The sequence below is a fragment of the Raphanus sativus genome, unplaced genomic scaffold (assembly GCF_000801105.2).
Source record: "Raphanus sativus cultivar WK10039 unplaced genomic scaffold, ASM80110v3 Scaffold1321, whole genome shotgun sequence".
Classification (NCBI taxonomy): Eukaryota; Viridiplantae; Streptophyta; class Magnoliopsida; order Brassicales; family Brassicaceae; genus Raphanus; species Raphanus sativus.
Genome location: NW_026616633.1, coordinates 1 through 23122, shown reverse-complemented (window position 1 = coordinate 23122; position 23122 = coordinate 1). Strand labels below are relative to the sequence as shown.

Genomic DNA, 23122 nt, shown 5'->3' with positions numbered 1-23122 from the left:
ATCGAGCAACTGTGCCCTAGCACTTTCAGGTTTTTTATCAAAGCGCCTCAAGAGCTGGAGACCTGTGGCTGAGATGAGCTTAGTTGTCATGTAAGTCTCCCATGGAATGTCCCTTTTCAACACCTTCAAGTAAAACAACAACAAAAGAGATTAAAAATCTTTGTCTAACATTTTACAATTCGATCACAAAGACAGCATCTGATATAACCAACCTGCTCCATAGACAGTTCTGCCTGATCCATAGTGGATAGTTGAGAAACCTTAACACCACTTTAGATTGAACTGATCCGAATCTCTACACAGAATGCATAAAATAATTAAGATAAAACAAAAGATCCGACACGAAGTTTGTCATCATAATGCTGTCATAAATTGACTTTGTCTTTATTTTTCAATCAATCAATAACAATAACGATCTAAATGAAATTTCAAGGAGAGCTAAAACAGATCAAGTCGCAAACGCAATTCCAATCTCTTTCTTTTTTTTTCAAAATCGATTGATACAGATGATGATTAATAACAGAAAAAAGGATCCGATCACTGGAGTTTGGAAGAAAACAAACAGAGGAGTAACATTGACCTGAAGGCTGCAAGGGAGAACGGAGAACGGAGAAGACAGTGAAAGATCTCTTCTTCTTCTTATGGAAGAGATAAGGGACAGAGAGATAGAGAAAAGAGAGCTCGGATCTGAACCGTGGAAGTAGTTTAAAGAGGGACAATCAAAATAGTTCAGACGCTGACAGTTTTTTTTTTTTTCTTGTAAATTACGACATAACCCCTACTCTTACCCACTTACTACGCGGTCCTTGGGATTGGGCTGATTTTTTAGTTCTGACATGACATGTATGATGTTTTATTATTGGGCTTGAGCCTGTTATAATATTGGGATACATCATGTCTTTTATAGAACTAGAACAGTATATGGTGTAATAAATCTATTTTTTGTATACTTAAAAATGGGATATTTCATATTTGTTTTATTAGATCATTAATTTCATTTCTTACGCAAGTTTTTTCATGTCCGTACACTTTTTTAAGATCACTCCTTGCAATTGTTCAAGTAAACAAATGTAAGAAAATAAGTAAAACAACTTTGAGTTTTAATTTTTTCTTAAGTTAAGCCATTTTGGTTTAAAATAAACATTTCCACATAATGACTAGCAATGTAAATTGTCTTACCATTGTACATGTGTATATTGTTGTAATTGCATTTGTGTTGATATATATATATATATATTATATATATATATATATATATTACTCCTCGTGACACTCTTGTCTATTTTAAGTATATGCTAATTATTTGGTCTGAAATAAATCCAAACTATTAAATATCATTATACACTCATCATATATCTCCAACTTCAACAAATGTTATGGAAACTTAAATTCAAAACTAAATCTATACAAATTAAAAAGATAGAAATTAACTATTTTAGTTATTGTAAAAATTATTTTAATATCTTACAAAATTTTTATTTTAAATGATTAGTAAAATTTCTTCAATTATAAAAGCATTTGAGTAGTGTTTTGTTGAATGAAAATTAAAATTGATATAAAGCAGTTTAAAAGGAAAAAATAATAAAAATATAGAAAATATAAGAAATATTTAATATACTAGATTCAACATATTTATTAGTCTCATCGATTTTGGTTATACTATAAATAAATAACCACTTTTAGTTCAAGTATTTATGTAGATACCGTAACAAAGAAACAAAGACCAAATACTATTTAGAAATATCCCTAATAGAAAACGTCGATAGGCGTACACTGCTTCGTTTGGGCGTTCGCGATAGTCTACTACTCGGGCATGATCATATTTCTAACGAAGGTGGTGCGGCAGCCTTTTTAGCTGCAATCCAAGATGCCTCCATATATATGCTCAATTCTCCAGTGGATTATGGTAGAGATGGTCAAGAATCTCGCCATAGTCGCCGAAGGTGTGTCCCATCTAGCCGACTGGCTCGCCACCATCGGCTTCTTCCTGATGATCTACCACATCACATTCCTGAAGCTGCTAAGGAAGCTGAACGAATCAACGGGTTGATCTCCGTTCCGATAGCCTTCATCCGGGAGCTTTTGGGCCAAAATATGTGGATCAAAATGATGTTAACTATTCTTCGCTATACTCATGGCATTGCGCGAGCACCGAGCGAAGTTCAAAAGGAACGAGACTAAAGCTCCAAGCTGCCTAACCGTCGCCTGGATACTTATTAGGAATATTATATCCCACATCGGAATTCTAAGGAACATTAAGTAATATATAAAAGGGTTAAAGCTAATCCACTAATCACCAATTCGTTTTAAGTTGAAAGCCCATCCATAGAATCTGGACAATAAGAGCCATCATCTCGAATAGAGGTATTAAGAATATTATATCCCACATCGCGAATTCTAAGAGACATTAACTAATATATAAAAAGTTATGGTCAATCCACTTATAACCAGTTTGTTTTAAGTTGGAAACCCATTATAAATCTGATTTTAACAGTAAACAAATGAAAGAAAATAAGTTAAACAACTTTGAGTTTGTTTTTTTTTTCTAAGTTTAAAATAAACATTTTCACAAAGAAATAAATGGTTTTTACCATATAATGATTAAAAATGTACATTGTATTATCATTGGACATGTGTATCTTGTTGTAATTGGATATGTGTTGATATATATATTACTACTCCTTGTGACAATCTTATCTATTTTAAGGATATGCTATTTATTTGGTCTGAAATAAATAGAACTATTAAATACCCTTATAGACTCATCATATATCTCCATATTGAGTAATGTTTTGTTATATGAAAATTAAAAAAACTGATAGAAAGCATTTTAAAAGGAAAATTTAATAAAAATATAATAAATAACCACTTTTAGTTCAGATAACATTTTATAAAAAGTGTATTTATCTAGATATCGTAACAAAGAAGCATTTTAAAATCATCTTAATTTATTATAGATATAAAAATGTGTATATTACATAAAAAGGATTTTTTGTTTAAAAAAATGTGTACAATAGAAACAAAATTATTTAGTTTTAAATTAAAATTTTGAAGTTTCTTACTAATAAAAGTTAATAATAATCATTTTCAGACCACTAGTCTGAACCTATAAATATATTTTTGTTCAAAACTCAAAGGTAATAGTAAATGAAAAAGGCAAAACAAAGGTAAAAGTGGTTTCAAGAGTTAGTTAAAGCACTATAATCACAAAACCCAATATATATTGAAAGCTTTCAAAAGTATATAAATACATAACTCTCGATAGTGTTGAACTCATCGGTTTACTCATAGACACCATCTTCTCTCTTGTAGCTCCCCCTTTGTTTTCCTCTATTCATCACATTTTCATAATGGTTTCAAGAAGAAAATCTGACTTACTTTCAAGTTTACCTGATTGTCTTCTTGTTACAATCATATCTTTCTTGCCTTTCAAACAATCAGTCCAGACAAGTGTTCTTGACAAACGATGGAAGAATATTTGTCGTGAAACAACAAGCCTCGTATTCAAAGAATCTGAGTTTGTGAACTTATCTGCTGATACAGAAACCATAAAGTCTGAGAGAGCTTTGTTTGTTAGCACTATGCGTCAATGGATCTCTAGCTTTAATGGTCAAGTCATTGAAAATTTAGAATTTTATCTCTCTGAACCAGTGTCTTTCGAGAAAGAGATCATATCTCTAACCGAATTTGCAGCCTCAAAACAAATAAAAAATGTAGCTATTGATTTCTCAAGCCCAGCCTCAAGAAAAATCGAAGTTGTAGAGCATTTGGTCACGTTGATGCATTATCAAAATACAGAATTCGATATTACTCGTATCTTTTTCAATCTGACACATGTTAGGAACCTGACGATCTGTTCTTTTCTTATTCAGGTAGATTGGTCTCCTCTTACCTTTAAACGTTGTGTATGTGCAACATTTTTTGTTTTGTTACTTATCATATTTTTTCAAGTAGATGATCCAAGACTGTGAAGATCCTATGGAATTGCATGATGCGATGGAAGCACGACATTTGGTGATGAAGACTAATCTGCATGCAAAGGAGTTCATAGGAATTACAATATTTCTCAATAGCTGTCAAGAACTGGAATCTCTCACGTTTGATATGGATACTACTGAACGTATCTTGGTAAGCTTTTATTTCCAGTATACATATAGGCATTATTATTTGGTAAAAAATGCTTGACGTTTTAATTGGATTTTGCAGAGAATTTCGTTTCCATTAGATCCGAAAACGTTTTGGCTCACCAACGGTACGTATGAGTGTTTGGAAAGGACACTTAAGGTTGTTAAAATAAAAAACTTTCGGGGCGGCTCCAACGAGTTACATGTGCTGAAGTACCTGATCCGAAGGGGACTCGTGATGGAACGGCTTGACCTTTATGAGGCAAAGGGATTGGACGAGGATCAAAAGAGGTTGGTAGTGACTGCAGCAGAGGAGGTTCAGAAGAATGTCGAGAGAGGTTCGAAGCATTTAAGAATTACTCTGCACAAGGCTTGATTAAAGCACTTTAGAGATTTTCTGGTGAAAACTGGAAACTGATATTTGCTAGTTATGCCAATAAGTTAATATTAAGGGTGGATATCTCAATGTTTTGTTTGGATATGAAAAATTAGTTTGCTTGGTTCGAAGATTTAACTGTTGTAGTTTTAGTTTTGGTTTTGGTTTTAATTTCAGAACATTACCTTAATTATCTTAATAGTATCAATTTGAACTTTTATAGTAAAATTAAATTATATCACAATATTAATTAAGCAAATTATATATATATATATATATATATATATCAATTTGAACTTTTATAGTAAAAGTAAATTATATCACAATATTAATTAAGCAAATTATAGTGTATATATATATATATATATATATTGCTACAAGTAAATATATATATACACACACAAATATGACACAAATTTTTGAATTCTCTAACTTTAACATATATTTCTAAGGTCATTGTATTATCATTTGCCAATAAATATAGTTTTTCATTCAGGTCAATCTTTTTCCAAGATTATCAATTCACATGTTCATCGTCATTTACATCTCAATATAGTTCTAAATATCTTTACACACTTCCTCGCTTGGTTTTCTCACTGTCATACAATACAAGTGAGCAGTTGTAGGTTGATCCTGAAGCATGCACTTACGACTAAGAAGTGATGAAGAAAGCAGAGTCCATGGGAGAAACGAGACTCTTAAAGAGATCCATCCAAAGGAGGATATTCACATACTCACAGTTTAATTCACAGGTGCAGTCAAAGCCTCTCAACTGGTACTGAATGCAAAAGACTTCCATAAGATAAGCTTAATGATGTCGTCTCAGAGAACGTTGTAGTAGTTCATATCAGTTTGGTAAACTTGGTGCTCATTATGCGTGGAGTATATAACAATGTTATTTGGTTCTCATTCTTGTTTTCTTTTACACTCAATAGCACCTAGAGAACTCTTCTTAGAACTTATTGTTCAAACCATGCATTTAGGACAGTAGTTCGGCTGTTGACTTACTTAGAGCCATTGCCTATATGGGCTTGGCTTAAAAGCCTGCAAAGTGAGAGCTCAAGAAATGAGGGGCTTAACAAGAGATATGGTAGTGAATGCCCTCTGTTCCCCACACAATAACATTATTTACTTATTTTGATATACTACTAGTATACTACTATGTGAAAAGAGAGTAAAGTAAATAGTAGAGAGGAGATAAGAGATGATAGGTCAATCTTAAAAGTGGAGCGGCAGAGAGAAGATACCCCCAAAATCTTTGTCTGAGAACAAGACATCGTTTTGTCATTTTCAAGATGCCAAGTAATAAATCTCCGGGGCCTGATGGTTTCACCACAGAGTTCTTCAAATCCTCGTGGAGTATCCTCGGAAAGGACCTCACAATAGCTATACAGTCCTTCTTCAGTAAGGGGTTTCTTCCTAAAGGCCTCAATGCAACCATCTTGGCGCTTCTACCGAAAAAAGATTCAGCACAGGAGATGAGAGATTATAGACCAATATCTTGCTGCAATGTCCTCTACAAGGTGATATCCAAGATAATAGCTAATCGATTGAAAGGTACTCTCCCTCAGTGTATCTCTTACAATCAATCAGCTTTTGTAAAAGATCGGCTACTGGTGGAGAACCTTCTCTTAGCTACAGAAATAGTCAAAGACTACCACAAAGAGGATATATCACCGAGATGCGCCATGAAAATTGATATTGTTATTCAAAGTACAGATGCAAACCAATCTCACGTACTCAATACGTTTGAATTTATAACCGCTTATAAAGATTACACGTTTTATAAACTCTTATAAATCAGATAATTACCTTTCTTTCACAACTTAATCAATCGTAGTTGGATAGAGGCTTGCTTGAGCAATCTCCTAAGACAGAATTTCGCCCCTACAAAGGTGTATGTAGTTTGTGGACGTCTATCTAGAGGATACAACTATCGATCTCCGTACAACACACCGTACGGAGACCCTAGCAAACTATACTCTGTTTTTCCTTCAGAAATTTATTGTGGAGAAGAAGAAGAATGAATCAGAATAATATCATCCCCTTCCTCGTACACTTGATGGCCTTATATATTGAATCAAGCGGTGCTTTTAATCAACGCATATGTTGAGTTAAAAGATGCCTTTAATCGACACGTACAATAACCGTCTATGTCCGAAGCGGTGCTTCTTATTTTAACCGCTTCTTATTTTATATTAAAGTCCAACAATACCCCACATTTTCTATTCAAACTCAACAGATATTTCAAAGGCGTTCGATTCAGTCCACTGGCCATTCCTTCTTAAGACCCTGAAAGCTCTGAACATGCCTGATGTTTTTATCCACTGGATCGAGCTCTGCGTCTGTACTGCTTCTTTTTCGGTACAAGTAAACGGGGAACTTGCGGGGTTTTTTCAGAGTAAGAGAGGCCTGAGGCAAGGGTGTGCACTATCCCCTTATCTCTTTGTGATTTGTATGAACGTGTTGTCTCATATGCTAGACAAAGCCGTGGAGAGGAAGACTATCGGCTATCACCCGAGATGCAAGAACATCCTGCTAACACATTTGTGTTTTGCAGATGATTTAATGGTTTTCACAGATGGAACTAAGAGATCCATTGAAGGCATTCTTGAGATATTTACTGATTTTGCTGCCATATCAGGGCTTGGAATCAGTTTGGAGAAGTCCACCCTCTACATTGCGGGGGTTTCAGAAGCTGTTGCAACAGAGCTTCTCACCAGGTTCCCGTTCGCATCAGGCAAGTTACCAGTTAAGTATTTGGGACTCCCCCTTCTCACAAAGCGAATGACAGTCAGTGATTACCTACCTCTTGTGGAGAAAGTCAGGAAACGGATGGCATCTTGGACAGGTAGATTTTTGTCACATGCCGGTAGACTGCAACTGATTAACTCGGTGATAACAAGCCTTGCAAATTTCTGGATGGCTGCTTTCCGACTGCCTGGGAGCTGCTTAAAAGAAATAGAGCGGCTGTGTTCTGCTTTTTTATGGTCTGGTACAGAGATGAAAACAACAAAGGCAAAAGTGAGTTGGCAGGACTTATGCCTCCCTAAAGCAGAAGGAGGGTTGGGAATCAGGCCTCTGAAGGAAGTAAATGTAGTGCACTGTCTGAAACTCGTCTGGAGAATTTTTTCTGGTAAGCACTCTCTATGGGTAAGATGGGTTCATTGTTATCTGATCAGGAAAGGTTCCTTCTGGTCAATAAAAAATACCACAAATCATGGATCTTGGATGTGGAGAAAGCTCCTCAAGCTCCGAGACCTGGCTAAGGGTTTCATAAAAGTCGAAGTGGGAAACGGTGAGCACACATCATTCTGGTATGATGTATGGACAAGGTTTGGGGCTCTGAAGAATATCCTGGGAAATAGCGGCCCGATAGTATTTGGTATTGGTGATAATGCTACTATGGCGGATGTCTTGGCAAACCATCGAAAGAGAAGGCATCGTCTGAGCATCCTGAATGAAGTTGAAGAAGAAATAACTAAGCTTAGAGTTAGTGCATTGCAGGAAGATGATATTCATCTTTGGAAGCAAGCAGATGATAAATTTGTAACCAAGTTCTCAGCAAAAAAGACTTGGGAACAGATCAGGATTACTCACCAACCCTGCTCTTGGAGTCGAGGTGTCTGGTTCCCTCATTCAACTCCAAAATATGCCTTTCTCCACTGGGTGATTATGCGAGACAGACTCCAAACTGCAGACAAAATGCAGAGATGGAACAGAGCAATACCCACGACCTGTGTATTGTGCAATGAAGATCAGGAATCATGTAGCCATCTTTTCTTTGGCTGTCGATACTCAGGTCAGGTCTGGAGGCAACTAGTAGGAGGTCTTTTGCTAGCAAATTACACAGCCGACTGGAGCATCCTCAAAACGCTATCGTCAAACCCAGGACTCAACCCGACCAAAACTTTCATCTTTCGGTATGTTCTACAAGCAACAATGCATTCAGTTTGGAGAGAACGAAATGCTAGACGACATGGAGAGCAGCCCAGAGACGTAAACTGCTTGGTCAAGTTTGTGGACAAGACGATGAGACTAAAGCTACTTTCAGTCAAAGGAAAAGGCCAGCAATATCTTGAAGAGGGCCTGATCACTTGGTTTGGGATACAAGGAACTAATGGAGGAGTTGGATAAATTCTTTTATTCTTAGAACTGAAGCTTCTTTGATTCTTTGAATACAAAATGTTTCACTTGATGTAAATATGTTTTTTGGTTGAATAAATTTTACAATCATTCAAAAAAAAAAAACGTCAATACCCCACTTCATTACTTAATTCAAAGAATTCAATACATTTAGATTACTATATAGTAACAGATTAAATTCTAAAAACAGAATACTACTGAAAAGTTATTCCATTGCTAGCTTACCTTTTATTTCTTGTTATATTGTTTTGTCAACTCTTTGAATTTATCTCGTCTCTTACCCACACCTAGGTAGAAGCAACTAACGACCCTCCCAATAATCATATTGACTCCATCACTTGGTAAAGGGGGTCTAAGAGTGCATTCAAATCTTGTACTCGCTATTGTTTCTACTTTTGTAGATGCAAGCTTTGATTAAACCCTGCAAACATGTTATTTTTGATCCTAGTTGGACCAGGCGGATTGAATATAACCATCTAACATTTAATTCTATTTGAAACGATACCATTTAGCTGGAAGAATACGGTTCAATAACATGAAAGATTTATTTTATATCTATACTTAATCTTGAATGTTTCAAAGAGATAAAGATATATTTTTACAAAGCTTAGAGTAGTATTATGCTTTACTTTTGGTTTATACAGAATAAAAATAAAATGATTCAATAAATATTTCAAGGACAAGTGTAGTGATGTTAGGTAAAAAAGAGGTTGAAATCTTACAACTCATGAAGAAAAACAAATGAAAGGATGCTGTGACTTTATTGAATATGTTGGCATAGTTTTGATCATTCGCTTCCTCTGTCAAAATCCGAACATTTACTTGTTCAAGTAATTCGTACGTATGCTCCAACCGCCAATTCCATAATATACATTATACCTACATCTCTGTCTTCTTATTATTTATGAACCAAGAAAACAAACAACATTCTGAGTCATAGCGAATCATTTGTCCACGAATTTGGACAACATTTCATATCTCGTGAATTTCATATTTTTCGTCTAAAATTTTTGTACCATATGATGATTACCTTTCCTCCAATACGATAATATGAAGATCAAAATCCCAATATAAAATATATATCAAATTTCAAAAAACAGTTGATATACTAATGATATCTAGTAGATGAAAACCAAATGATAAATTAACATTCATATACGTACACTAAACTGTATGTATGGAAGTGAATATGAAAAAAAATTATAATAGTGACTACGAGGGTAGCTACATTCGAAATGTTCTATTTTCAAACAAAAAGTGTTCTGGAGATCCAATCGACAATAGCATGCAAGACAAATGAGAAAGTGTTTGGAGGAAAGTTTTGTATGTTTCTTGATGTTTCTTTGTGAAAACGTGAGACTGGATTTGGCTTCATATATGAGATCGTTATCAAAATTAAATTATATGGATACACAAGTACCACATTGGATACCAGTTCCAACATTGTTTTAGGTATCTTTGTATCATCAAAATTTTCATTGAACATTTACTCTTTTGATAAAAATAAAATAAAATAGACTCTAAATCTCCACTAATATCTATTGCTTCGGCGATTGATTGTTTACTGCCAGTTGAACTGAAGACGTACATAATCGCGTAGTGTTATACCTTCATTAGGATATGGTATATATATTGAAAATTGTGTTAAAAGCTCAAAGTAAACATACCGAAACGTTAGGCAACTTGTATATCGTGTCATAATGATAAAATAGACGTATGATTATGCATGTATGTTATATGTATAAGAAAGCGTGGAGATAAAAGAATACAATAATGTGAATCACGAAATAGAACAAGGGTTTGGGACCTGCAGTCTGATTTGTTTGAAGGAGACGGGCCATAGCGACAGATTCTGCAATCGCAGCTCACACTACACCTCGTTTTCATTTTTGTATTCATTTGGTCCTACTTCATTAATTTATACCCTTGTATATATTTTACAATTTTCATTCTGCGCATCAATATTGCTATAATTGCTCAATTAATTACTCCCTCCGTTTCATATTACATGTCGTTCTAACCTTATTCACACAGATTAAGAAAATATTTAATTTTACATATTTCCAAAATAAAAACACTATTACCAATACACCTAACCATGTATCAACCAATAGAAAAATGGAAAAGAGAATATTGTCAATAAATTTTGCATTGAAAACCGAAAACGACACTTATTTTGAAACAAAAAATTTCCTCTAGAACGACATATAATTTGAAACGGAGGGAGTACTAATCGTTAGGTCATATTAACATATATCCATCCCATTAATGCCTTCTGCTGCATGTTTAATTTGTGTTTATTCTAGGTTTCTATTTAATAGTCGTCATTTAGGTTTATTATATCTTTCTATTTTTAATGTGGAATTGGACTGACCTGAGAACTTATAGCAAAACTCATCTAGTTTAGCTAGTGTATGCTTTGGAAGTTTAGCAAATTGTTATATACATTTTCACGTGTTATACCTAGAAAACTGATTGATAAGTTTTTGGATGGCTTATTTATCAGGTGATAAATACAGTGTTAGCATATATAAATATAGTTGTTGTTCTCGTAGAGATAGCTACTGTTAACATATGGTCATCAATAATTTATCAACTATATTGAAGTATTTGGAACTAAAAGTCAGCTATAACTTATCAATAACTTTTTTTATCAACAATTTATCAATAACTACTAAAAGTCAAAAACACGAGAGTTATTTTCTAAACTGCAAACTGAAACTCCAGGCAGCCTGATACTGACATATACAGTATATGATATTATGGATCTAAGAGCATGTGCATTGCGGATGCTTAAGGCGTTGCTTAGCCTAATTTTCATTAAAAAGAAAATCAAAAAGACTTAATAATAGAAGGGTTGTTGCTTAATTAAGGACCAGAAAGCACGGTTGCTTACAGACACGTGTGGGCAAGTGAGTGGAGAGAGAAGAAAGGTGGCTTCGTAAAAAATGTCTCCGATGATCCGAGCCATCCATGACGAGTCGAAGGGGTGGATTTCGACACGGAAGGAGTCGTCGGCGGAGGTTGCGAGGGAGAAGGAGCCGGCAGACGCGTCGAAGCGGAAGAAGGAGCGGAGGGTAGGATGGTGAATCTGGAGTTTGTTGAGGGGTTTTGGAGATTCTCGAGTTTTGGGGTTCAGAAGAGTAGCTAGGAGAGCTATGACGGTGATGCCTGTGCCGCCGACGATGGCTCTGCACCAGCTGTACTCGGTGCCTCTGACGGATTGGGTTGTAGGAGAGAAAGAGATTGTGTTGCTTAACAAAATTGCTTCAGTAAATTTTAATAATTAAAAATTGATTAAGCAACAAATAAGGTTGTTTGCAATGCACATGCTCTAATCATCTAGTCCGTATCCATTTTCCAGAAAGAAATTACTAAACCATTTTGAAGCATATGATATCAAACCCCCAATTCTAATTCCATAGCTGTGAGACACTTCAAAAGTACATACGTATACGAGAAAATATATTTTATATGTTTTTCTCAATCTAAAATATTTTTGTTTTCTCTTCAGGGCATTGTATGCATCATTAATTTGTTTTAAACTACATACACTTTGCATCTGTGAGACAGATTCATATACAACAAATTTAAGAATGCGCCCTCGTCACTTTTTATTTTTGTTGTTTATATACTTCCTTCTCATCCCCACTTCCTTGTTTTTCGAAGCTAATCATGTCCCAGTGCATGTGATTTTTTTTACCAACAAACCTTGACTACTAAAAACGTCTACGCAGTTATAATATTATTGATTAAGAAACTTTGGAAGTGAACCCCCCGTTGAGAATGCTCTTAAGGACTTCTTTAAATATCTCAAAACGACTTGTGTAATTTAAATGTATAAACGTCGAAACTATTTGAATGGCTTACACTTTTATTAGTCGATGACTGTATTTGCAGGTGGCAAAGTAATAAAAGTACATTTATTCTATTTATTATTATTTTTTTTATTCTATTTATTTTGCTTCCAGTTCGAATATAACAAGGAAATTTACGTTGGCATTTAGGAACTAATAAGATGAAGACATATGCCAAATACAACACATACGTTGTGAATATGATCTTTATTGTTTATTTACGTCATTATTATAATAATTTTATTATAACATGAAAACTCATGCAAACAATCATCAACTAAATCATTTTTTGAGCAGCGCTCGGGTTGGCCTGAAGAGAAAATCTCCAATATCTACTTGCCAAATATGGAGCAAGCCGAGCAGCAACCTTTAACCATTAACCAAACTGTGCTCTTAAAGCTACGTGCAAAATCAAGAAGAGGGAGTGAAATTTTGCGATATATAGTACGGCATGGGATGTTAAAACTATGCACTTAGTTTTTGTTTATTTGCATCGAACCTACGATCAGTGAATAAACTATTAGACTAAAATCCTTTCCGTAATCCAACTCCACTATGATTCACCTAAATACTTAACTAATCAGAAAGTTTTATAAAACAGAAGCAGAAACAAAATTGTTAATCATATGCAGTTCTATAACAATCCTTTTCTTAAAAAACAATCTTGTTATTATTGTCCCCGCATAAACATTTATTCTCTTTTCCCTTCGAGTTACAATAAAAGAAAAAGAAGAATATGGAAGTCAAAAGAAGAAATATTTAAAATATAAAGGTCACAAAATTATAGAGAATGATAATATTATTGTATAATTATTGTTCTGTGGGGACACATTGACCTCTTTGCCCTTTCTTCATGTTGGGTGCAAGCTGTTTTGCTTTCCCTACTTCTTTTACCAATACACATATATTTTGGTTTATATTTTAGTAACTGGACCTTTTTCTTCAGCTAAACCATCGATTTTAACACTTGTTTTCAATAAAAGAATGAACTATTCACTGGAGAAGAATACTATTGAAGATAAAAACATAAAGAAGATAACAAATAATCATCTAACATCTTCTCTTCTGTTCGTTTTATTTTTGTTTCAGACACAAAATAATTAAAGTCAAGTCATTATATGGGTTCAGTCACGAGAGGCGTATGGAACCAATGATATTGACAACATACCTTGAAGACGAGAAGACCAATAGAAGAGACAAAAAAAGACAGAAAACACATTCTCCATAAATAGTTATCTCACGAAGATTTTTTTGGTCTCCCATTTTGAAAACTTCCCGCTTCCCACATACATACACGATATACATCCTTTCTCACTGTTCATTCGTTTTGTAGCTACATGCACTGCCCCATATAATTCAAGATGTATATCTTAAACTTTTACTATTTTCCTTACTGCATGTGTTATATGGTTGAATATTAGGGACCGTAGCTTTTGTTTCAAACAATGCTAAATTGCTAGTGCTAAACGTATACGCCTTATAATTAAGATTGCATAAACGAGAGGAGTTCACATGTTTTGATGACGTGTGGCTGAGCGTCAAGAAACGACGCACTAACGCAATCCCCCCCCCCTCCCAATAATGAAATGAATTGGAAAAACTAAATAAAAAATAAAGGAACAAAGAAAGAAAGGACAAAAGAAAATTCATGTCACACGTGAAAAAAGTAGAGATTTAACAATCTTATTTTGTTGGAAAAGTTCAAAGAGAAATAAAATTGGAAAAAGAAAAAAAAAAGCGAAAAAGAAGTAGAGAAGATTTTACCACCTAAAGCTTGACGACAGTTGAAACAAAATATAATTTGAGTGGCAACAACGTATAATCATATATAGGCTTGTTCGTGATACAAAAGGAAACTATGATAGACGATTATTTTCATTTTGTCATGAAAACTAACTTGTATGACAATAAAACTACAGTTTATTCGAATACTTATTTTATAACAAAGTATTTTTGTTTAACAAAGCAAAAGCTATATTTCATTGTGCCGTATATTGGTTTCTACTTTCTACAAATAATTTTGCTTATCGACATTCTTGTATGCGCAGAATAATGATGATGAAAGCTTACCATCTCAGGTGCTCAGAGTGGAAGCAGGTTGCTTTGGTTCTGGTGTAATTGCTGCACCAGATTTTGTCGTCCAACTCCACTCAACGATTTTAATAAGACTGGTTTGCTAATTTCTGAGTTACTGACCTCCAGATAAAAGAAACTTGTTTGCGAATTATTATTCACTTATAATTTAGGGAAATTGGATCCTATAACCTTCAAACAATTAATAATTCACCTTTTATCTAAAAACTCTACTCCACCGATATATCTTCTAAATAATATATATATTAGCCATAATATCCTTCAAATGAAACCGGGAAACCGTCTGTCATTTAAACTGTTTTTTAATTTCAATAACTGTTCCGTCCACGTCGTGGCCTATCCCATTTCACGGAAAACAAGCTACTATATACGGTGAGATTAAGTGTGATGTGGCTGATTACTATCCCTCAGCTATTAACAGTGGACAGTTAAATTGCGTCCATAATTATCTTAGGTAACGTGGCCTTCCCCTCTTCCACCGACGTGGATGAAACCTTCTTTTTGAATAAATATCTAACTTGATTTCTTCCATTGAGTAACTTGCTACATGCTCCCTTAAGGGTTATTACCGGATGAAACCAGCCATTTATGTTAGATTATTAATAATGTCAACGTCATGTACATGCAGTTAATAAACTCCACAAATCTGGTCATCTCGCAAATTCACCCTATAATTTATCTCTTCAGCGGATTTCCGAGGACTATCTTACACTGTTACACAACTGCTGATTTTTATCTCTTTAAAGTATGAAATACATTATATGTCAATTTTTTTGTAATTGACATATATTGAAGCTGATTTAATTATTTTATAATCAGTTCAGAAAATGTGTTGGAGTAGTTCCAGTTCGTTGACAAAAAAAAAGTTCCAGTTCAAAAAATGTCTTGGAGTAGTTGATACTCGCCTAGCAGAAGTAGAGCAGGTTTCAATTTGAAAAGACTTCTCGGAAAAATCTAAATCAATAAATCAATAGTACTGTTGCATTTTTTTTTTGTCTTGATACTGTTGCATTTTCAATTTTTTTGTTTTTTCTCCTCAATTTTGAAAACAGTTATATCTAAAGAGTAAAGACTGACCAAAAAGAATACTTGGCTCCTCTGAAGAAGTCAAAGCCTAAATGCTAAATCCTTGTTTTTGATCATAAACGCAACAGTCTCTGTTTCAAAAAAAAAAACGCAACAATCTCTTTCCATATTAAACATTTTGACATCTCGTTTGTATAACTTGTACTATATACACCATCCGGGACAAAAAAAATATTTTCTGCATTTATAAGAGTATACACTTTTCACATATATTAAAAATAATCAAAATAAATTTTATGTTTTATTAATTAAATCTATTTAATTAACACTATTCAAAGAAAATAAAATTATTTATTAGAATCATGTATTTGTTATTAGTATTAAATTTAAAGTAAATATAAACTATATCAAAAATTTTAAATGACACTCTTTTAAAAAAATATATATATTAAAGTAACATTAGTCTTTAAAAAAAACAGTAAAGTAACATTTTTATGAAATAAAGAGAAACAGCTCTACACGTCTTCTTCTAGTGTCTATTTGCCAAAGAAGTTTGGCGCCTGATCCCCCTCAAACTCCCAGTTCACCTAGCTGTTGAGGCGGATTTTAAAGACCTGGTGGTACTTGCAAGAAACATGGTATGCCTCCCACCGACAGGAATCAGAGTCCCGATTCTTCCCTGGATTTGCTGGTCCCTGTGGTTGGCAAGAAACAGATTGTTATTTGAAGATGTAACGGCTCAGCCTATGGAGGTAGCAACAAAAAGTTTAGTAGTAGCGCTGGAATGGAACCAAGCTCAGGACAAAGCAAAAGAGAATCAAACCGTACCAACTGTGGCAGAACAGCGCCAAGGCCCAAGCTCCCTCCGATCACACCGATGCTTCGTCGACGCCGCTTGGGATGCTTCTTCACACCGAGCAGGAATCGCATGGCGCCTCACCAGTAATCAATCGGGACCTCCCTTGTCAGGAACCCAAATCATCGAGAACGTAGGATCCCCTCTGATGGCGGAATCGATAGCTCTTCAGGAAGGAATTTCTCAATCGATCGCGTTAGGGCTCTCTTCGGTTACCTTCCTCTCCGACTGTGCAACGCTCATAAGAGCAATCACCTCCCAGAATCAAGTGAAAGAGATTTACGGCGTCCTTCAAGACATCAAATCCCTTTCAACAAGCTTCGATTTGATCGGTTACAATCACATCCCTCGTTCCCAGAACAGAGATGTCGATCTTCTAGCAAAACGGGCCATTAAGGCTTCGTCTCTACCTTATGTTTCATCTTTTCGTTTGTTGGGCTAGCCACTTTTGGGCCTAAACCTTTTATAACTCTCTCCTTTTCAATTTAATCGAAATCGTTGTTCAAAAAAAAAAATGAAATAAAGAGTATATATATCATCCAGCAATCTCACTGTATCCAAAAAAAAAACACTTCCATTTAGATTAGACACTTTACTCGGTTAATTTCTTATTTTAACACCGCTATTTTCAAACTTCCAAACTATCTTCCTGCAGTATTCTCCATCTTAATAATACTTAATTTGCTATTTATATAGTTTTTCTTGATCGTAGTGTATATATCTCAACCCTATGCATGCAAACTCTATCCTAATCGTATTTATAATCTTTTTTTTAACGCTGATTTATTATAACATTGCAATTATGAGAAAGATTACAAAGACTATTCGACAACCGACAAACTATCTGCCTTATGAAATCTACACCTAACTGCGTCATCTGAGCCGTCCTATGAAGATTTATTCCTGGCCCGATTTACTTGCACGTCTTTCTTCTGTTGTCTGCATTAATAAACCGCTCTCTCCGGGACTTGAAACCTGGATTTCCTAAAATATGCAAGAAATTGCATAGTCTGGGATTCGAATCCCAGACCTGGGTGTAGAAGCCTTTAAACCTTAACCAATAGGCTACGGTGCTTCCACAATCGTATTTATAATCTACAAGTGACTATAAAATGTCCAGATTGTTAAACACATTAAAATATAAAACCACCGGAGATTAAGGCCCAAAGATTGCAAAAGCCTCAAAATTTACGCAAAAGACTTTTTATTATTACTATCCTCTTCCATCGCATCCCATGCAGTCAAATGTCACGAATGCCCCCTTCAGACACGCCGTATCACGCCATAGCAAGTAAGGGCATTCGAGACATTTCGTATTCGCAATAACGGGAAGCTTAATACTACTAGGATCGTTCTCAAGTTTTTTTTTTTTAAAAACGTAAATTAAACGTAGCGGCTAGGAGGACAGATGCAGAATCGGTTTCTCCGCCTTCGTCGTCTTCTTCTTCAACGGAGGTTCTTGTTGCTGCTGCGGCGGCGACGAACTCGCTGACCACGAATCGTTCGAGCTTTCGTCGCTATTGAAATAGTATGAATCGATCACGCAGCTTGGGCTGCTGCTCAACGACGACGACGAGTCGCGATTCTTGCGTTTGCGGCGAGATTGGGTTTCGATCTGTAAACCCAATGGTAATTGGAGGATGAGATCGTAACAAGCCTCCACCTTTTCCTGTTAAATGCACGATAACTGTTCGTGAAAATGCCAGAGTGAGAAACAGAGTATTTATTACTAGTTAAAAGGATTAGAAGCTAAACCTTGGTTATGTTTAGGGCACCGAGGAGGTTGTTTCGGTGTGAAAGAGGGTGAAAGGGCTCGACTTGATCTATAATTCGCATCATGGTAGCTGCGGCAACAACTGATGGGAGGTAGCCGACAAATCTAGAATCTGACAAAAAAGAAAAAACACACGAGAATGTAAGATTTTACTCAGTAGATGATGGGGTTTCTTTTGTCGTTTTACGAACCGGAGATTACAGAGAGGATGAGACGGTGACATCTGTTGAGGAAATCCCAGTGAGAGTTGTTTTTAAGACCCAGTCTCCTGATGATGTGGTCTAGAAACGAAAGTGGAGTAATGAGATGCATCTTCCATTGGAGTGTAGAGAGAATCAGCAGCTCCATTCTCTGTATGGTTTTTGCCTCGAACACATACTTTGTCTCCTCCACCTACAAAAAAAAACAGAGAGATTGAGAACAGAACAGAACAAAAAGAGAGAGACTTTAAGGGAAATGATCATTTACTTGGAAGTCTAGAAGAAGAGGGACGTGGGTTTCTTCGACTTTAGCAGCTAGAGAGAGGCAAGCAACGGAAACGAGCTGAAGCATCCATGGTTTGTCTCTCTGTAAGCTGTTGTAGCTGCTACAGATGAAGTTGTCTAGGTACGTTATGGCTAAAGCAGCAGTCAAAGTAGAGAAACCATAATGAGCGTTGACTCTCAGAATCCAAGCCACGGCTTCTTTACGATCCGTGGCGAGATAAACATCATCGAGACAGCTGAGTCTCTGTTCTTCTTCTTTGCAGAAGAGAGTGACCAGATCTTTGTCTTCCCAGAACAAATCTTGCTGCAGAAGAACACATGGAGAAGTAATAGTAGAAGAAGAGTTTTCTTCAGCTTCTTCTTCGTCTACGTCTTCCCATTTCTCTTCTTCACAGTAGAGAGCATCAAGAAGAAACGAAGTGCTATACTCTTCTCTACTTTCATCCTCCTTCCGGATCGCCATTGTGGATAAGCTCAAAGAATGAGAAGAAAGATCTTCTATATATTGTTGGAGTTGTTTCTTTGGTTATTAGGGAAGGCTCAAAGCATTACCTAGAAGAAGATAAGATGATAGAGAGAAAAATCTCTCGGAGAGAAACTCATCTTCCTCTCTATGGAAACGTGCAGAGATTAGCTGTAGCGGGGGAGCTACAAAAGAGAGACTAGTGAGAGAGAGAGAAAGAGGAGAAAAGCTGGAAGTGAGAGGGAGAGCGAGTAGGAGGAGATTGATTTATGAGTTTTCACGTTTGTCTTTTACTCCACAATTTTTTCTTTCTTAAATCAAAATATTGTGAAGTTTCTTTTTTTTTTTCTCATTTTCTTATGTGTAATTTTTCTTTTTTGCTGTTTCCCTCTTTACCCACTTTTTACTCAGTGGAGTAGAGATCGAGAAACCAAAGTGCAGTAAACTCTGTCGGCTAAAATACTAGATTCTACAACTTTATTGCCGATTGTCAACAATGTTTTGTTAAAGACTTTAGAACATCGGGCTGTATAGACATTGACCAAATATATTATATACTAATGACTGAGTTGTTCGATGATTAGCTGCTGTGAACACGTATAGTTTCAAATCTTAAGAGTCAAAGACAGAACATAAACCAGCTCTTAAGAAATTGTAACTACACACACCACAATATGTCCTTTTAAGGTTATAATTAGATTTTTCTGCAACATAATCTGCAAGCTGGCTTGATGTTTGAACATATCCAAACTTCCTAATGAGTCTCACTGACCATCGCATAAAACTAACCTATAACAAGATCACACAGAAGATAAAAGAAAGAACAAAAAAAAAATCGTCATCAAGTTCTAGGAATAGCATCATAGTATTAGCATCTTCTCGTCAAATTCTAAATGCCGGAGCTTTAGTACGGAGGGGGTGGGTATTGTCCTGGATATGGACCTGCAGAACAAGAAGAAAACGATATCAACCACCACTGAGTATCGTTAGAAATCTTTTCTACAAATGATTAGAGGAAACACAGCCAAAATCACATATATCAAGTGTTACAAAACTAGTTTTATGCAAATTGAAAACACTCAAATGCATCAAAGGGGGGTTTTTCCATTCCAAAATGAAAAAGGTTTGAAATTGGTTTTACTTGGAAAATGATCAGCATCTAGTCATAAATGCAAGAACAAGCAATCAAAGCTTAGATCAGAAGTGAAATAGCATTTACGTACCTTGCGGGTAATAAGCTGATGGTTGAGGAGGGTATGGAGGAGGAGGGTAAGCCGAAGGACCTGGAGGGTACGCCGAAGGACCGGGAGGGTAAGCTGAAGGACCGGGAGGGTAAGCAGTTGAGGGAGGAGGAGGATACGCAGATGGCTGAGGAGGATAAGCTGAAGCTGGTGGGTAAGCCGATTGCGGCTGAGAGTATTGTACTTGTGGGTACATAGATGGTCCAGAGTATGGTGGTGATGAATATGGAGATGGAGCAGGCGGTGCTGAGTATTGAGGTACTTGAGGGGCATACGGTGGTGCTGATGGCGCAGACCCGTAATTTTGTTTCTGCATACAAGTAAACAGATAACATCTTTTAGTCTCTTGACAATAAATGAAAACTTTTAACTCAATGTTGCTAATTAAGTCTTGAATTTACTACCTTTGCGCCTGCATAATGCAGAATTAGTCTTACTTCTCCCGCAAATCTGCAAGACGGAAATATAATGAATTTTAAGAAGAATTTATAGTCAAATAATTATTTTTTTTACAAGGAGCAATCGCTGAGGACAAGCTACCAAAATTTTTGCATCTTAGTGTAACCAACTTTTTGGAATAAGATAACGAAAGTTCCAATCAGTAACAAACACATAGCCGCCAAGGTTAAAAAACAGAAATTGCAGCGTTTATAATGGGGCTTCAATACTCTTTTTAGGCAACCTAGCAACAGATATATCTCAATAGGTGCTCCCATCTCATGAGTGTTCCAATCAGTAAACATAACCACTCTTATCAGTGAACAAAACCATTGTTCCATGTCAAGATTCAAGAATATAAATAAAAGCAAGAAGAAAGCACAGGGCACACGTCTGCAGTAACCAACTAAGGAAACTATATATCAAAGCACTGTATGCAGCTACAAAACTATCTAATAAAAGAGACAATAGATACTCAATGCAAAAAGGGACAAAAACTAGTGAAACACCAAAGTTGTTACCTGCCAGTTTTGGACTGGAGAGTCCAGGTACAGTCGTCGTATCCCTGAGAAAGAACCTTCTGCAACTGAATCCTAATCACAACAAACAAACAAACAAACACACCAAAAGAGACTCAATACCAAATCCAAATCGAGTAATTGTAAATCACAAACACACGAAAACTAAAACATACGTAGCATTGCCAATGAAGTCATCAGTGGAGAGAGTATTGCTGTTCCAAACAGCAACTTTAAGATCCCTAAGTCCTTCAAGCAAAGTGAACATAAACTTCTCTTGAAACACTGCGTTCTTCCCACCATCTGAAAACCAAAATCAAATCAAAAATTAGTAAAACTTTGAGAAAAAAAAAAAAAAAAAAAAAAAAAAACTAAAATTGGTCCATAGATCTGAACCTGTGCAGGTTCGTGTACGGTGTCTAGTGCCGCTGTACTCGAGGACAACGTACGGATCTTGCCTTGAGAACCATTCCGTGTCTTTCAGTTTCTGGCACCCAACCACTGAAAAAAAAATCAACAAAAGAAGACAAAAACTACTTTAAATTCAGGAGGGGGAGGGGGAGGAGAATTGAATCGAAGAAAAAGGCACTAAAACTAACCAGTGACCTCGAGGACCTGGCCTTGAATTCCCGCCATCGTCGACATGAATTGGATCGAAGAAAACTTGCTTGCTAGGGTTTGAAATAGTTTTTGAGAAAGAAAAAAAGTAACGAAGATGAATAATGAGCTGAATCAAGAGACGGTCCGTGCTTTGAATACAGACTTTTAAGTTGTTTCGCAGAAGTTGCTTTCAAAGCGCGTATGGGTAAGGCGGTGACCCTTAATTGTATAATTTACTTTAATACTCTCTCTCTTTCCAAATTTTTTTTTAATTTTAACATTTTTAATATTTTTTCCTTAATACTAATTACAAATACATTAATTTTATAAATAATTTCATTTATCTGAAATATTATTAATTAAATATATATAATTAATAAAAATTTAAATGCATTTCAACTAATTTTATAGTATGTAATAAAAGCGTTAAAGTAACATTCTTTATGAAACTGTCATTTACGACACCAGTTGAAACCCTCTCTACGCATCCGTTCTAAAGACTAAAGAGAGCATTCCTAGAAACATCGTTCCTGCTCTCAAGCGCATCAAAGTCCAACTCTGCATCCATCCATCTATAAGACCATAAAACGTGTGTACATGTCAAGAAGAATGCTTACCACCACAGCGTAAAGATTCATATTAAGCCGCACTTACACAGAATCCGTGAAGTTTGAAGTTGGTGACCAAAACATATGGAAGTAGTTCGAACTCTGTTTGATCGTTGTGTTTGGTGGTTATAAGATAAGAGAGTAGACTTTTTGTGAGAAAATGTTTTTTTAAGTAAAAAATTGCTTGTGGAGGTGGAAAGATGAGAGGGCATAGTTACACATTTTTTATATATACTTTATATCAAATGGAATCAACAGATTTGCTATTTAACTATATGGCAGAGAATGAAGGGCTCTGCTCTACAACTGCTGCTGGCTAGGTTGAGTTCTCGGTTTCCCGCTTGATCTGCAGTGCAGCCCTTACAACGTTCCCCCTTGTCAGGATCCCAATCTTTGTTGTCACCAATCACAGAAAAAAAAAAGACCAAGATCAAATCAGATTTAATATCAAACTAAAAGAAGAAGAAGAGATTGTTACTGAGAGATTCTCTCACCAGTTTTCCATCTGAATTCACG

The 23122-nt window shown here is 35.6% G+C and overlaps 3 protein-coding genes and 1 long non-coding RNA gene across 4 annotated transcripts; 1 reads left to right on the top strand and 3 right to left on the bottom strand.

The window, feature by feature from the left end:
• Nucleotides 1–697, bottom strand: LOC130504038 (uncharacterized). Its single transcript, XR_008941100.1, has 3 exons — nucleotides 581–697; nucleotides 213–295; nucleotides 1–123 (listed from the first exon to the last, which is right to left on the bottom strand). It is a non-coding gene; the product is annotated as an uncharacterized LOC130504038 (long non-coding RNA).
• A 2653-nt stretch (nucleotides 698–3350) lies between these two features.
• On the top strand, nucleotides 3351–4500 carry LOC108853582 (putative F-box/LRR-repeat protein At5g54820). Its single transcript, XM_018626988.1, has 3 exons — nucleotides 3351–3872; nucleotides 3955–4128; nucleotides 4207–4500. The coding sequence occupies exons 1-3, from the start codon at nucleotides 3351–3353 to the stop codon at nucleotides 4498–4500; spliced, it is 990 nt and encodes a 329-aa protein (XP_018482490.1).
• A 13156-nt stretch (nucleotides 4501–17656) lies between these two features.
• On the bottom strand, nucleotides 17657–19528 carry LOC108849734 (cyclin-D3-1-like). Its single transcript, XM_018623336.2, has 4 exons — nucleotides 18722–19528; nucleotides 18445–18646; nucleotides 18235–18365; nucleotides 17657–18148 (listed from the first exon to the last, which is right to left on the bottom strand). The coding sequence occupies exons 1-4, from the start codon at nucleotides 19199–19201 to the stop codon at nucleotides 17876–17878; spliced, it is 1086 nt and encodes a 361-aa protein (XP_018478838.1). The 5' UTR covers nucleotides 19202–19528; the 3' UTR covers nucleotides 17657–17875.
• Nucleotides 19529–19825: 297 nt separating this feature from the next.
• On the bottom strand, nucleotides 19826–22158 carry LOC108848647 (elicitor-responsive protein 3). The gene is made up of 7 exons (XM_018622066.2): nucleotides 21998–22158; nucleotides 21795–21899; nucleotides 21575–21701; nucleotides 21402–21473; nucleotides 20847–20892; nucleotides 20425–20752; nucleotides 19826–20143 (listed from the first exon to the last, which is right to left on the bottom strand). Exons 1-7 carry the CDS (start codon nucleotides 22041–22043, stop codon nucleotides 20106–20108), a joined length of 762 nt encoding a protein of 253 aa, XP_018477568.1. The 5' UTR covers nucleotides 22044–22158; the 3' UTR covers nucleotides 19826–20105.
• Between the last annotated feature and the right edge of the window lie 964 nt (nucleotides 22159–23122).

Coding starts and splice junctions, on each gene's coding strand:
- LOC108853582 (XM_018626988.1), top strand. CDS start 3,351: ATGGTTTCAAGAAGAAAATCTGACTTACTTTCAAGTTTACCTGATTGT. Junction 3,873..3,954: donor TCTGTTCTTTTCTTATTCAG/GTAGATTGGTCT, acceptor TTTTTCAAGTAG/ATGATCCAAGACTGTGAAGA. Junction 4,129..4,206: donor ATACTACTGAACGTATCTTG/GTAAGCTTTTAT, acceptor TGGATTTTGCAG/AGAATTTCGTTTCCATTAGA.
- LOC108849734 (XM_018623336.2), bottom strand. CDS start 19,201: ATGGCGATCCGGAAGGAGGATGAAAGTAGAGAAGAGTATAGCACTTCG. Junction 18,647..18,721: donor CTCTTCTTCTAGACTTCCAA/GTAAATGATCAT, acceptor TTTTTTTTGTAG/GTGGAGGAGACAAAGTATGT. Junction 18,149..18,234: donor GTGCCCTAAACATAACCAAG/GTTTAGCTTCTA, acceptor TGCATTTAACAG/GAAAAGGTGGAGGCTTGTTA.
- LOC108848647 (XM_018622066.2), bottom strand. CDS start 22,043: ATGTCGACGATGGCGGGAATTCAAGGCCAGGTCCTCGAGGTCACTG. Junction 21,702..21,794: donor CCGTACACGAACCTGCACAG/GTTCAGATCTAT, acceptor TTTGGTTTTCAG/ATGGTGGGAAGAACGCAGTG. Junction 20,144..20,424: donor ATCAGCTTATTACCCGCAAG/GTACGTAAATGC, acceptor CTTGTTCTGCAG/GTCCATATCCAGGACAATAC.